Below are 13210 nucleotides of genomic sequence, written 5' to 3'. Positions count from 1 at the left end.
TATGTTGTGGGATTGGCATGGCTTGTTTTGCCAGAGGGCTCTTTGCTTTTTGAGCGGAAAGGAGTTTTTGCCGTGCCGCTTCTTTCTAGTGTCTTGTTATGATCAAGACTAGCTGTGATGCCACACTTCGTGTTGCCACACTATGATTTTCCACACTTATCATCCCTAGGGTTACATTAGGTTTGACTTCCATGGTTGGTTAAGGCTTTGTTCTTAGTGGGCAATCCATGCAAGCATGCCCAACTCTGCATTCCTTGCACACGTTGGAAGAAAGTGGGGTTACCCTTGTGTCGGCATTCTGCTATGCGGTGGTTTTCTCCACAACCAAAACACTTGATGGGTGTTCGATATGTGGTGGGCCTTACTTGATTAGCATACACCGTAATTAGTCCTTTGTACATAGGGTATTCTGTTTCATACTCATAGTGAGGTTCTAGCTCTTCAATTTGGAGTTGTTGCACCAGAACTACTGGAGCAAGATTGGGAGCCCATGGATATTGCGGAGGATTGGGATTCCTCATTAGTTGAGGCACTTGTGTTCTCACCGGGAGTGGGTTGAGACGTGGCACTTGTGCATTAAGTGCCAGTCCCGATTGTCTATACACTGGGATTTGTGGCAACTGTTAGTATTGTTGGGCCTGGGGTTGTGCTACCCTCATATTATGAAAACAAGTATGTACATCATGCCCTGCAACATTGCAAATGGGGCACCATAAATGTGGGGGCTAAGCCACTTCTGCTGGGTTTAGTATGTTCCTTAAGATTGGGCATTCATTGGTTGTATGGTTGGCCATACAGTGTGGGCACCAAACATTTTCTCTCCATGGGTACTCTGGTGGCTGAGAGACATGCAGCTTTTGCTCGATGGCCTGCATCATTTCATCTTTTACTCTTTGTGGAAAGTGCTTCCCTTGTCTCGATGACTTGATTTATAGCCATCACTGTCACTGTCAGAATCGGTCATGCCATCCTCAATGTCAATTGCTGCTGGCCCTTTTCATGTCCTTGTGGATGGATTTTTTCAGGTCAGAGATGAACCATGCTATGAGGTACTTGTCGTCTAGATGAGGATCACATTTTGCTATTAATCTTTTCATTCTTCCCAGGTATGTTCTGACCTTTTGTTTCTTGCACATATCTGTATTGCCGAGTTGTAATGCGGGGTCATCTTGTAGCCTTTATGTTTGGAATCTTCTTCTAAAACTGGTTAGATAGCAATTCCCATGTGGCTCTCTCCTCTACGAGAAGGTCGAGGTACCATTCTAAAGCCTCATTGGTTAGGGTCATTAAGAACCAAGCGGCTTTGGTTTCATTTGACTCATCGCCTCCAGCACAACATGCTGCATCAAAGAGTTGAAGGAACCTGGCGGGGTCCCCTCGTCCATTGTACTTTGGCATTTTCAATTTACCAAAGTGTCATCTGCCATTGTTGTTTTGTTGCGGTTGCATTGTTCTTTCAGGTGTTCTAAAGGACTTTGATCGTTGCTACTTATTGCTTCTTCAATCATTATGTCCTCCATGCTGCTTGTCAATGGTGAGAGGTTGAATTCTTGAAGAGCGGCGAGGGTCGAAGAAAGCTCCCGGAAGTAGGCAGGTTATAGTCTTTTTCCTAATCTCAGGTGCATAAACAAGTCCTATTTGTGACTTTCAAGTGGGTGCATATGACTACGAAGTCCGATTATGATTTCGACCTTTGTGGATCCAAAAATGGTCAAAAATAAGCAAGCGGCAAGTTGAAATCAGTGCCTACGTGAGGTGACTACCAGAGCTCAAAATTCATGGTTAAACACTTTGAAAAACTTTATTTATAGTAGATCTTTACATGCGTAAAATCTGGGTTTGATCCGGGTGCAATTTGGTTTTCAAACGGCCATGATACGGCCTCCCAAAGAAGGAATAAAATCGTTAGGGGGGTTAGAGATGCGTTAGTGTCATAGGGACCGTCGTGTTAAAAATGTGCCTAGGATTGTTCCACATAAGCGGGAAGATGTGCCGATGCAAACAGATTGTCAATCAGAGGTCTTGGTGGAATCTTATGAGCGAATAGTGCGAAAAAGGGGCCCACACGGGGACATAAATTGACGAGTGTTATGGATGCCTAAATGGTGTGGGATTGGCTAGAAAAAAGTTCCCGTAGCTCAATGGGACCGTGTGTGAAGTTGTGGTTCAATCTGGGTCCAAATCGGGTCCCAAACGGGCAAGATATGGACCCTCAAAGTTAGGGGATTTTAGGGGTTCTTTTGTCTTTAGGGCCAAGTGTGAATGGTCCTAGACCTTTGACCTAACTAGGGTTGTGAACTAACTGCTAGTTAGTTTGAACTCAGTTACTATGACTAGTTCTTAGCCTAACCTAGTTTATCTAATTATATCAGTTAATGTGACTATAGTTAATCTAACTAACTAAAGTTAGTTAATAACTTATCCAGAATTAACTTAACCTAACCTATGGTCAACTAACCTAATCAGTGGTCAACTACCTTAACCTAACTACAGTCAGTATTTTAGGGTTTTTTTTTGTTTTTTTGTTTTGAGAAGGGGGGGAGGGGTGTTTTGGAGCAGGGGAGGTGTGTTTTGAAGCGGGGGGTGCGGCAGAGGAGGTTGGGGCGGCTTCTTAGTAGGAGGCCTTGAGGAGGCCTTTGAGGCCTTGGATCTGAGGGCGCCGAGAGGTACTAGCCAGGCAGGTGCCACCGTCATCACGATGGGTGTCACCATCGCTGGTGCGAGCACGCGTCGTCGTTGCTGGCGGGCACCGTCGTCGCTAGCCTAGGCATCGCCGTCGCCTGGCGCAGGGGCGTTGTGGGTTGGTCACCCGTTGCAGCAGCAAGGCCAAGGCCCCGAAGGGCCTTAGGTAACCTTAGGGAGAGAAAAAGGGGGGGGAAGGGGGGGCCGGGGGAGAGAGAAGAGAGAGAGAGAGAGAGAGAAGGGGAGGGGGAGGAGAGAGAGAGAGAGAGAGAGAGAGGGGGGGGGGAAAGAGAGAAGAGAGAGAGAGAGAGAGAGAGAGAGAGAGAGAGAGAGAGAGAGAGAGAAGGGGGGGGTGGAGGTGGAAGGAGGGGGGGAGGTAGAAGGAAGGGGGAATGGAGGTGGAAGGAGGGGGGGTTGGGCAGGAGGGGGGGGGGGGGGAGAAGGGGGGGTTAAACGTGGAGGGGGGGGGTTTTGGAGGTGGAGGTGGAGGGGGGGGAAACGTGGAGATAGAGATGGGGGGTGGAGGTGGGGGGTTGTAGGGGTGGAAAGCAGGGGGGGGTGGGAGGGGGTAGGTGGAGAAGGGGGGTGGAGGTGGAGGGGGGGGAGAAGGTGGGGGGTGGAGATGGAGGGGCTGGAGAAGGAAAAGGGGAGATGGGGTGTAGAGAGAGGTAGAGAGATGGTGGAGGTGGAGGGGGTGGAGGTGGAGAAGGAAAAGGGGAGATGGAGTGTAGAGAGAGGTAGAGAGATGGTGGAGATGGGGGGTGGAGGTGGAGGGGGAGAGGGAAGGAAATTGGGGGTGGAGGAGAAAAAGGGGAGATGGGGTGTAGAGAGAGGTAGAGAGATGGTGGAGTAGAGGGTGGAGGAGATGGGGGATAGAGAGAGGTAGAGAGATGGTGGAGTGGAGGGAGTGGGAGATAGAGAGAGGTAGAGAGATGGTGGAGTGGAGGGTGATGGAGATGGGGGGTGGAGGAGATGGGGGATGGTGGAGGAGATGGGAGGTGGAGGGGGAGGGGGAAAAGGGGAGATGGGGTGTAGAGAGAGGTAGAGAGATAGTGGAGGGGAAAAGAATGGTTACCTTGAGTGGGAGAGATGAGGGATGGATGGAAAAAGTGGAGGTGGTGGGGAGAAAGATGATGGGAGGTGGAGATGGAGATGGAAGGGGGGGTGATGGAAAAAGTGGTGGTGGAGGGGGGGGTTGATGGAAAAAGTGGTGGTGGTGGTGGTGGAAATGGATGGAAAATAGAGAGAGATGGAAAATAGAAGGCTTAATGGAATTTGGAGAAGGAAGTGGCTAGCAAAAGTGTGGGCAAAGAAATGAGGGGGGTTGGTGTTGCTTTTATAGGACTTGGGGGGATTAAGGGTTAATTTTGGGTGTTTAGTGTATTAATGTGATTTTGTAAGTCAACATTATCTTTTTGCATCAATTGGAAGCATTTTTTCACTCCTTTGCCTTAAGGGATGTATCTTGAATGGTTTTTCAATGGGTGTTCTTTTTCACACATGCAAGCACATGCTCCGCTTTCGCTTCAGGCGCTAACCTCCCCGACAGCAGTGCTAAATGTTGCTCTATTTTACCCAAGTGCAGGTTCCAAGGGTGTTGGTCACCTACAGTCATGTCGTTGCTCATTGTAGCATAGGTGTTCACAAGTGTAGCATAGGTCCTCAGGTCGTGTTCCAGTGAGAGGTGTAGGCTAAAGCGTGGAAAGGAGATCTCATGCGCGTGTGAATGAGAAAGAGGGCTTGATTATAACAATTCATGGAGGCTCTCGCCTCCACAGGAGTTCAAGGGTTTAGAAGGGGATTTTAAGGTTCGAAGGGGGACAGGGTTGAGAGAACTAACTAGGAGTTCTAGGGTTCAGAGGGGGTTGCAGGGTTTAGCAGGAGTCCAAGGTTGAGGAGTGGAGAGCTAGTCTCCTTCGCAAATTCGAGGGGTAAGGGTTGAGGAGGAGGGACAAGGAAGGAGGAGGAAGAGGGAGGAGAGTGGAGGATGAGGGAGGGAGAGGGAGGAGGTGGAGGAGGGGGGAGGGGAGGAGGAGGAGGAGAAGGGAGGGGGGAGGAGGAGGAGGAGGAGGGAGTACAAGGGTAGAGAGTGCAAGGGTAAGGGCATGCTAGAACACGATAGTGTAAGAGAGCATGGATGCAATGGAGATCAATCGCATGAACACAATAGTGAGGTTGAACACTGAACGCCAAAGAGTGGGAGCTTCATTCCATTGAGAGATATTTATACATGTTGGTCTCTACACAATCTATAGGTACCTCTGTGGTGGGACCTCTTTTGTAGGAAACCTTTTGGACAGGAGTCCCTCCACTTTTGGGGGGGACCTTTTGGGTCTCTATACAAAGTGGGGGAAGTTTTTGGGTCACTACACAAAGTGGGGGGACCTTTTGGGTCTATACACAAAGTGGGGGGACTTTTTGGGTCCCTACACAAAGTGGAGGGAACTTTTGGGTCTCTACACAAAGTGAAGGGACCTCCGAAAGTGTAGGCTTTTAGTCTTTATCTCTTTAGATTTAGTATTTCTCTCTCTAGATCATAATTTTGCAAGTATGATTGGATCTTTTCTAGAGAGGATTTGGCTATCCTCATCCTTTAAGATTTATCATACCATCTTTCAGGCTCAAGATATTACAAGTGGAGCATTGCCGCTACTCTACACACACAATACTCTAATAGTTGTTGTCCTCAACTGCACTTCTAGTCTTTGTTGCCACAGGGTTAACAGAGAGAGAGAGAGAGAGAGAGAGAGAGGTCATTTGATTCCATTGCAAAGTTGAACTGATGGCTTATGCTGAGGAATAATTGTTCATTTGTATCTTCAGTCAAGTTAAATGAAGCCATGTGGTAGGGTGCCTGCCTATTAGGAAGACAGCCTATGTTCAAGTCACGCCACATGCAACGTAGACCTAGGATGGGTGCCCCTCGAAGCATCAAACGACGGGTGAGTGGGTGGATGAGTTTTTAAAAAAATGTTATTTTCATGTTTAAAGAGTCATTTATTTCTTTTTTGGCCTTCCCAAAGGGTAGATCTTACTGGAGTTTTTAGTTTTGAAGAAGCAAAATTCAGATGTAGGATTTTAGAAATTCGTTACCTTTTTGTGATTGGTCCAAGTCCCACTTGCTATTTTCTTCCCTCAAAATCTCTCTCTCTCTCTCTCTCTCTCTCTCCTTTCAATTCATCATCTCCCACACTCTCCACTCTCTTTTCCATGCTCTTAATCCAATTCGTCTTCTTTTTCACTATTTTGGATCTTGGGAAGCCTTATGAATGATTTATTATCGTTCACCTTGTTTTTTTTTTGGATCTTGGGAAGGCCTTATGAATGATTTATTTTGGATCTTGGGAAGGCCTTATGAATGATTTATTTTGGATCTTGGGAAGGCCTTATGAATGATTTATTATCGACGTTCACCTTGTTTTTGGCCTGCCACTTGAGTGGTAGCCTTATTGACGGTGGGTGAGCTTGGCAAAGCGAAAATAATTTCTTCTCTAATTTCCACGTTCCCTCTTTCTCTCTTTCTATTTCAAGGCAAGGCCCCCTCCCCCCCTCTCTCTCTCTTCTCTCTTCTCCTTGGTGCTCATCCAAGTCCTCTCTCTCTTCCAAGCTGCGCATATGATGCAGCCTTATGAATGCTTTATGAGCATTCATCTTGTTTTTTAAAGAGAAGAAAAATGTATTAGTTAAAGAAAATAAACAAGCTAAAAGACATATAGCCTAGTGTAAGCTAGATAAAAGAATTTTTGGCCTGTTTTCCTAAAAGGAGCTTGGATGAGTCATTTGTTTCTTTATTTGCAAAGGCTTAACAAACGACACAATAATGGAGGATGGATGCTTCTTGCATGGATGCTCATTTGCAGCTGGGAAGAGGCGCTCCGCACAGTCCTGCATTGCCTTCGAAACCTACAGCGCTCAAATTGCTCCATCCTTTGGGTATTGGACCCGTCAGGTCGTTGTATGCCATATCCACATCCGTCAGTGTCGTCACGTTCCCTAATTGTGCAGGAATCTCACCGCTCAGCTCGTTGTGCGCAAAGTCCAGCTCGTGTAGCCCCGCTATTTGTGCCAGATTTGCAGGTATGGAACCTGTGAAGTTATTGTATGACAAGTCCAGAGTGTTGAGCTCCTGCATCCTCTCGCCCAGGAAACTGGGAATAACGCCCACGAAATTGTTCCGAGCAAGCGACAGATAATTTATACTGACGTAGCTATCTGCACCCAAGAACTGATACAGAGTGTCCGGCAACGAGCCTGAGAAGGAATTCTCCGACACGTCCAGATAGGTCAGGAAAGGCGGAACGTCATCGATGTTTGAGTAGTTAAAGGAGAAGACTCCTTCGAACTTATTCGCGTGCAAATCAATGGTGCTGCTGCGCGGGATGAAAGGAACGCTGGAGGACAGTAGGTTGTGGGAAACATTGAGAGTACCTAGTATAGATAGGGGATTGGTGTAAAGCCAGGAAGGTAGACTGCCAGATAATTTGTTGTTGGAAAGGTCTAATGTCGACAAGCTACTCTGCTGCGAAAGCCAGTCTGGAATGGGACCCGAGAGGTTATTTGAGGACAGATTGAGCATAGAGAGCTTCCCGGTTACGTTCGGCGGGACCCCATGGGGGTCTAGATCGGTGAGGAAATTGTTGGATATGGTGACTGTATCTATATTGCAAAGTGAGATAGGGAAACTTCCCGTCAGCTGATTGTCGGAAAGATCTAACACCACAGCGCCCTGAAAGTTTCCCAATTCCGCTGGTATAGACCCAGAAAGGAAATTGCTCGAAAGGTCTAGAAACGTGAGATTCACTATCTTGGTTAGCTCCATCGGGATTGGACCTGACAATCGATTAGAGCCAAGACTGAGCTCGGAAAGAGCAGAAAGGTTTGCAAGCTCGACAGGGATGCTGCCAGTGAGGTTGTTTCCGTAAAGAAAAAGGTTTTGTAGCTTGGCTAGGTTTCCAAGTAACGGGGTGATGGCTCCCGAGAGAGAATTCAATTGAAGATCGAGTAGCTGCAGTTGCTGTAGCCCGGCTAACGAATTTGGAATAGTTCCCGTTAAGCCAGTGTATTTAATCAGAAGCAAATTGAGGCTAGATAGCTGTCCCAGCTCCTGAGGAATCGACCCGGTTAAACGTTTGCAAGCAGCGATGTTAAGAATCTTCAGACTCGAAAGGCCACCCAAGCTTGCCGGGATATTGCCTTCCAACGCACTTGAAGGGCCTTCTTGACCGCTACCGAATACTATCCCGTCTGAACCCAAAATTCCACCCACATCTCCTCCGCCTAATCTGAGCTCCTCTAACTTTGCCAAATTACCAATTGATGAAGGTATCTCGCCAGAAATGTAGATATTCTGTTGGAGATTCAGCACAAGAAGCTCCGAAAGCTTTCCGAGACTGGGTGGTATCGTGCCGTCGAACAGATTGCCATCGAGGTAGAGATGCTGAAGGCGTGGTAGCTGGCCAAGAGAAGATGGGATGGAGCCCGTCAAACGATTTGCTGAAACGCTGAGATATCTTAGGCCGGAAAGGGATCCTAGACAAGAGGGAAGCACACCTCCTAGCAATCCCGGCCCAGATCCAATGCCGAACCCGAGGTTCAAATATTGAAGCTGCGAGAGTGTACAAAAGTCGGTGGGAATGTAGCCGCTGAAGTTGTTGGAGCTAAGATCCAGATGCTGAAGAAGGAGCTGTTTGCCAAGGGTTGTGGGTATTTTCCCCGTGAGCTGATTAGCAGATAGGTCTAGATAAGCGAGTTGCGAAAAGTTTCCAAAGCAAGAAGGAATGGAGCCGCTAAAAGCATTCTGGACGCCAAGGGAAAGAAATTGAAGAGCTCGCAAATTGCAAATTGCGAGGGGTATGCTGCCGTTGAGACTATTAGAACTCAAATCCAGTATTTGCAGATTGGAGAGTTGGCCTATTTCTTCAGGAAGAGGACCGGAAAGGCCACAGTCGCTGAGAGCTAGGGAGGTAAGGGATGTGATGGAAGCGAGCTGGCTAGGGATGATATCAGAGATGCCCACGGTAGACAGGTTGAGGTGAGTCAAGCTTCGCAGGCGGGGGAGATAGTAACCTAGAACGTCGTGCGAAACGGATCGATCGCGGTTAAGTTCGAAGGCAGAGGAGCCGAGGTCGAGGCCCTGCACATGTCCAAAGCTGTGTTGCATGACCAACACAACGAAGAAAGTAAGTTGTCAAGCCAATTGAAGCAATAACGGATGTCTGGTTTTACGTTAGATAAGAGAGTTTGATGTTGCATATATTACCTGTTACACGAAATGCCTGCCCAGCCGCAGCAATCTGTGCTGCGGTTCCAGGAGCCAAGCACGCCGGTTCGGTCGAAGAAGCCGGCCTTGAATTTGAGGAGCGTATTTCTGTCGGGCAGGTAACAAGTAGCCGCATGAAGCAAAGCAGCTTGCTGGATCAAAACAAATATTACCAGAAGCAAGCATGAGAGAACGGGTGGACGTGAGGTTGTTTCCATGGTGAGAGAGAGAAATAATAAGGGGGGGAGTCGGGACGTTAGATGTGTGCGCTATGTCTACCAGTATCAGCTGAAGCAAAACAGAATATATATGTGAGCTGCGTCTAACGATAAGGACGTAAACTGAGGAACAGTATCGGTTGACGACGATGTCAACAATCCATTGTGCGTCTAACGATAAGCAAGTAAACTGAGGAACAGTATCGGTTGACGACGATGTCAACAATCCATTGTGCGTCTAACGATAAGCACGTAAACTGAGGAACAGTATCGGTTGACGACGATGTCAACACTCCATTGTGCGTGAATCAAAACACACGGACTTGAGTCTGTGTCAGCCTTTGAACTTTAGTTCGAATCTTCGAAGCTTCTACGATTCGGAATTCAAAACACTCGTGGGCGGCTCCTTTATGAAAAGGTTTGTTACCTCAGACTGCTCAGTTGTAGGTTGGACAGTACTTTCTCTGTTGGGCTTGGTCTCCAAATCAAAGCACACAACCTAGATCTTGTGGGCCGCAGCTCATCAAAGTCCTCTGAAATTTTCTTCGTCGCAGAGCGTCCTTTCTTGCGAACCTTCGTTTTTGGGCCTTTTAACTTTTATGGCTTGTATACGATTAATTTAGAGCTACTAGGCTTGCTAAGGTGATTGGGTAGCCTAGTATAAGGTGATTGGGTAGCCTAGTAGTGGCCAAAAAGCTCCCACCGTGAAATTGAACTCGCTGTTTCTACACTGAATCATGAGGAGTGTTCACAGAAAACATTTTTGGGAAAATTTCAAAAAACCTCCAAGCTCAATAAATTGGACGAGTTCTCACACAATTTATAACTTTTATGGCTTGTATACGATTAATTTAGAGCGATGAGGCTTGCTAAGGTGAGTGGGTAGCCTAGTATAAGGTGATTGGGTAGCCTAGTAGTGGCCAAAAAGCTCCCCATTTGAGCATTAACACTCCCCATGACTCAATTGCGAAATTTAATTTGCTATTTCTACACTGAATCATGAGGAGTGTTCACAGAAAACATTTTTGGGAAAATTTCAAAAAACCTCCAAGCTCAATAAATTGGACCAGTTTTCACACAATTTATAACTATATTTGCAAAAAAAGTGCCAGTTTTTGTGACCTCTAAATTTTTTGTCTTCAGATCAAAGCAAATTCTTCCATTCACCTGACGTTAGGCCTGGGTTTTTCGTGAACACTGAGATTCTGATTCATGCGTATCAGTACTCGCTTGTTCTACTTCTAAGATAATTATTGTTCTTAAACTTGTGACTAATATTCTTAAAACTACTTTTATGGATAGAACTCTTAAAAACTATCCAATAATAATGCATCTACTGCTCTGATAATTATGATATCATCTATTACTCTTATAATTAATGATAACTTTTGCTAAAAGCAATGTCATTGACACTCTTAACCACGCTTTCACCTACCTTCATGAGGCAATTTGGGGGGTGCCTGGGGTATCCCCAAGGGCTCTTATATCGGATGCACACTAGCTAGGGCCAATTTTGAAATGCGGGTAGAGGGTGTACTCCTTTCCATGAGGGGGGATAGAGGAGCTAGCTCTATTTCAACCGGCTGTGAATCGATTTTGGCAGACGTGGGGACACCTTTCCTCCATCAGACCACCACCTCCCCTTCATCTAACAAGACCCTGCAAAGAAGCAGTGCATCTTCACAACCAAGGCTATGGAGCAGCCTCTAACTTGTAGTCCGTCCACTCAATAACAAGTCGCTTGCCTCGAGTAGCTAGATTTCCCCCTCTCCCCAAAAATCCAACTAAATCTCTTCCTTTCCACGATCAATCTTGATTCTCAGTCATTATTCCAATGGAGGCTAAAAGCCAGTCTAAATTGGCAAGGACCTGGCATACGATAAGATTTATATACATTCTTATGGATTATATAAATTATACAATTTTTTTTATACAATACTTATGGATTATATGCATACTTTTGTATGTTATGGATTATACAGCAAGAAGATTAATTTTCATGAGAAAAGGAGAGTGGTGCTAAATTTTAGTCCATATTGGCACCCAATAAGATAATATGTTGTGATGTTATAAATTATATTATGTCTCCTGCTAGTCGATATAGATATCATGTTGGGCAACTGATTAATCAATTACTCGTGAGCAGTGAGGTCTAAAAATTCAAAGTAATAGTTAGGGAAACTTGGCAGGGGTACATCCAATGCTTAATATCTTAAGAGCTATTTCCATTGGTCTCACCATCCCTATCCTTCTCTGCCAATGAATCCACCATTGTGGACAAGGTTGCACCTTGCAATTCATCATTAATATCACCCATCCACCCTAAGCGAGTAAGGGTGATGTGATTTTATTGACAACCTTTCTATATCCACACATTCTCCACATGTTGTCCTTGGGAGCAAGTAAGATGGACCACAAGATACTCTGCCTTGTCAATCAATTGTTGTACTTTCCTTCTTATATAATCATGCTCTAATGGGGAAGTACGATATGCTAGCTTATTTAGCAATGTACTCCCAAGGAGGAAAATCTATCTCATGGTCAATCTTCCTATGAGGTGGTAGCTCCTTTGGTAGTTCTCTCAAAAAGCAACATAATTCATCCATGGATCTAATAAAATCATGTACAACGTCAGCCCTACTCTTCTGTAATTAATGGTTTGTCTATCCCCCAGATACATGATACTCTGGTTTTGGCTGCTCACAACACAAGCCTAGGGTAGTTTTCTCGAAAGTGGGTCGACACTTAGGCCAATTTTTGTAAGGTCCTTTTTGGGGCTAACCACCCAAAACATAGTATTCAAAATTTTTGGGCTTGTGTCTAAAGTCCAATTCTAGAACTGGACTAAATACAAGTCCAAAATTTTTGAATATCATACTCCCATGGTTTTTTCCCCATATATTTGAAAACAAATATTGCAATGTCTTCTTGTATATAGTAATTTTGATCTTAGACACATGATAAGATCTCTCTTTGAGATTCAAGGTATTGATATTGACCATTAAAATATTAACACAAAACAATTAAGCCAAAACTTTACACAACCACTTGCATAGATTAATTTTGATCCTTAGACACATGAAAATTAAGATATTAAACTAAAATAATTAACCTAAAATATTTTCCATTGAAATATTACAATAAAATAATCAATTTTTTCTTTTTTCTTTTTTCAAAAAAATACTAAACTAAAATATCTAAGCTAAACTCTTCACCATTGAAACATTAAAATAAAATTACATTGCACTATTTGGTCACTACGAGAATAAATTATTCAAAAATATATTGAAAACACCCAAAATAAAATTTAAACACGGACATCTTATTGGTCTTGGTGTTCATTATTAAAGTGTTAAACAAATTATAAAAAATATTCATAAACATCATTAAAAGAAATTGTTAAATAAATATTCATACACATAGTTAAGAAAGCAAAAAAACTTTGTTATTTCAAAATAGGATTTACATATAGGAAAGACACTCTAATTCACATTCTTTCCTTCTTCACACTTCTCAAGCTCCTCTTTCCTTAGACGTTTAACTTCCTCTTTTGATTCTGCGGCACTATAGCCTACATCCAACAAGACAGCATATATTTTGTCAAATTTCACTTCTTGAGATTGTGTAGCCATGACTTGGGTAGCCATCTCAAGAGGTTCACTACCAAGATCTTGACTAACAGGCTGCTCTAGACCAGTTTGGGTGCTTTCAAGTATAGGCTCTAGTTGCTCTATACCATTTTGGGAGCTTTCAAGTATGGGATCATCACTTCTTGGTAGTACATCATAGCATGGATGAAGCTACAAGGTGTCAATTGCAATCTCCTCACTACTTGGTCGTACATCTACTTTTCTTGCTACTAGTACATCCTTCAGTAGTCCACTTTCCTCTCCCTTAAAAATAATATCTGTTTGAGGTTTCATGCTCTACATTTGGACCTCTATTGCTTTCCCTTTCCCTTCCACTGCAACAATTTGTTTCTCTTCCTTCTTGTTACTGCCTTCTTTTATGACCAATGGGACCCCAATGCTCCTTTGCAATCTCTCATCAA

At 44.6% G+C, this 13210-nt stretch overlaps 1 protein-coding gene across 1 annotated transcript; it reads right to left on the bottom strand.

Moving 5' to 3' along the window:
• Positions 1 to 6532: 6532 nt before the first annotated feature.
• Positions 6533 to 12791, bottom strand: LOC147900885 (uncharacterized). The gene is made up of 4 exons (XM_087376389.1): positions 12651 to 12791; positions 9221 to 9397; positions 8942 to 9093; positions 6533 to 8831 (listed from the first exon to the last, which is right to left on the bottom strand). The coding sequence occupies exons 1-4, from the start codon at positions 12789 to 12791 to the stop codon at positions 6533 to 6535; spliced, it is 2769 nt and encodes a 922-aa protein (XP_087232515.1).
• Between the last annotated feature and the right edge of the window lie 419 nt (positions 12792 to 13210).

This window comes from Dipteris shenzhenensis, chromosome 6 (genome assembly GCF_047967505.1).
Source record: "Dipteris shenzhenensis isolate YYH24624 ecotype China chromosome 6, Dip_SZ_1.0, whole genome shotgun sequence".
Lineage (NCBI taxonomy): Eukaryota > Viridiplantae > Streptophyta > Polypodiopsida > Gleicheniales > Dipteridaceae > Dipteris > Dipteris shenzhenensis.
This window is presented reverse-complemented; position numbering and strand designations above follow the sequence as displayed.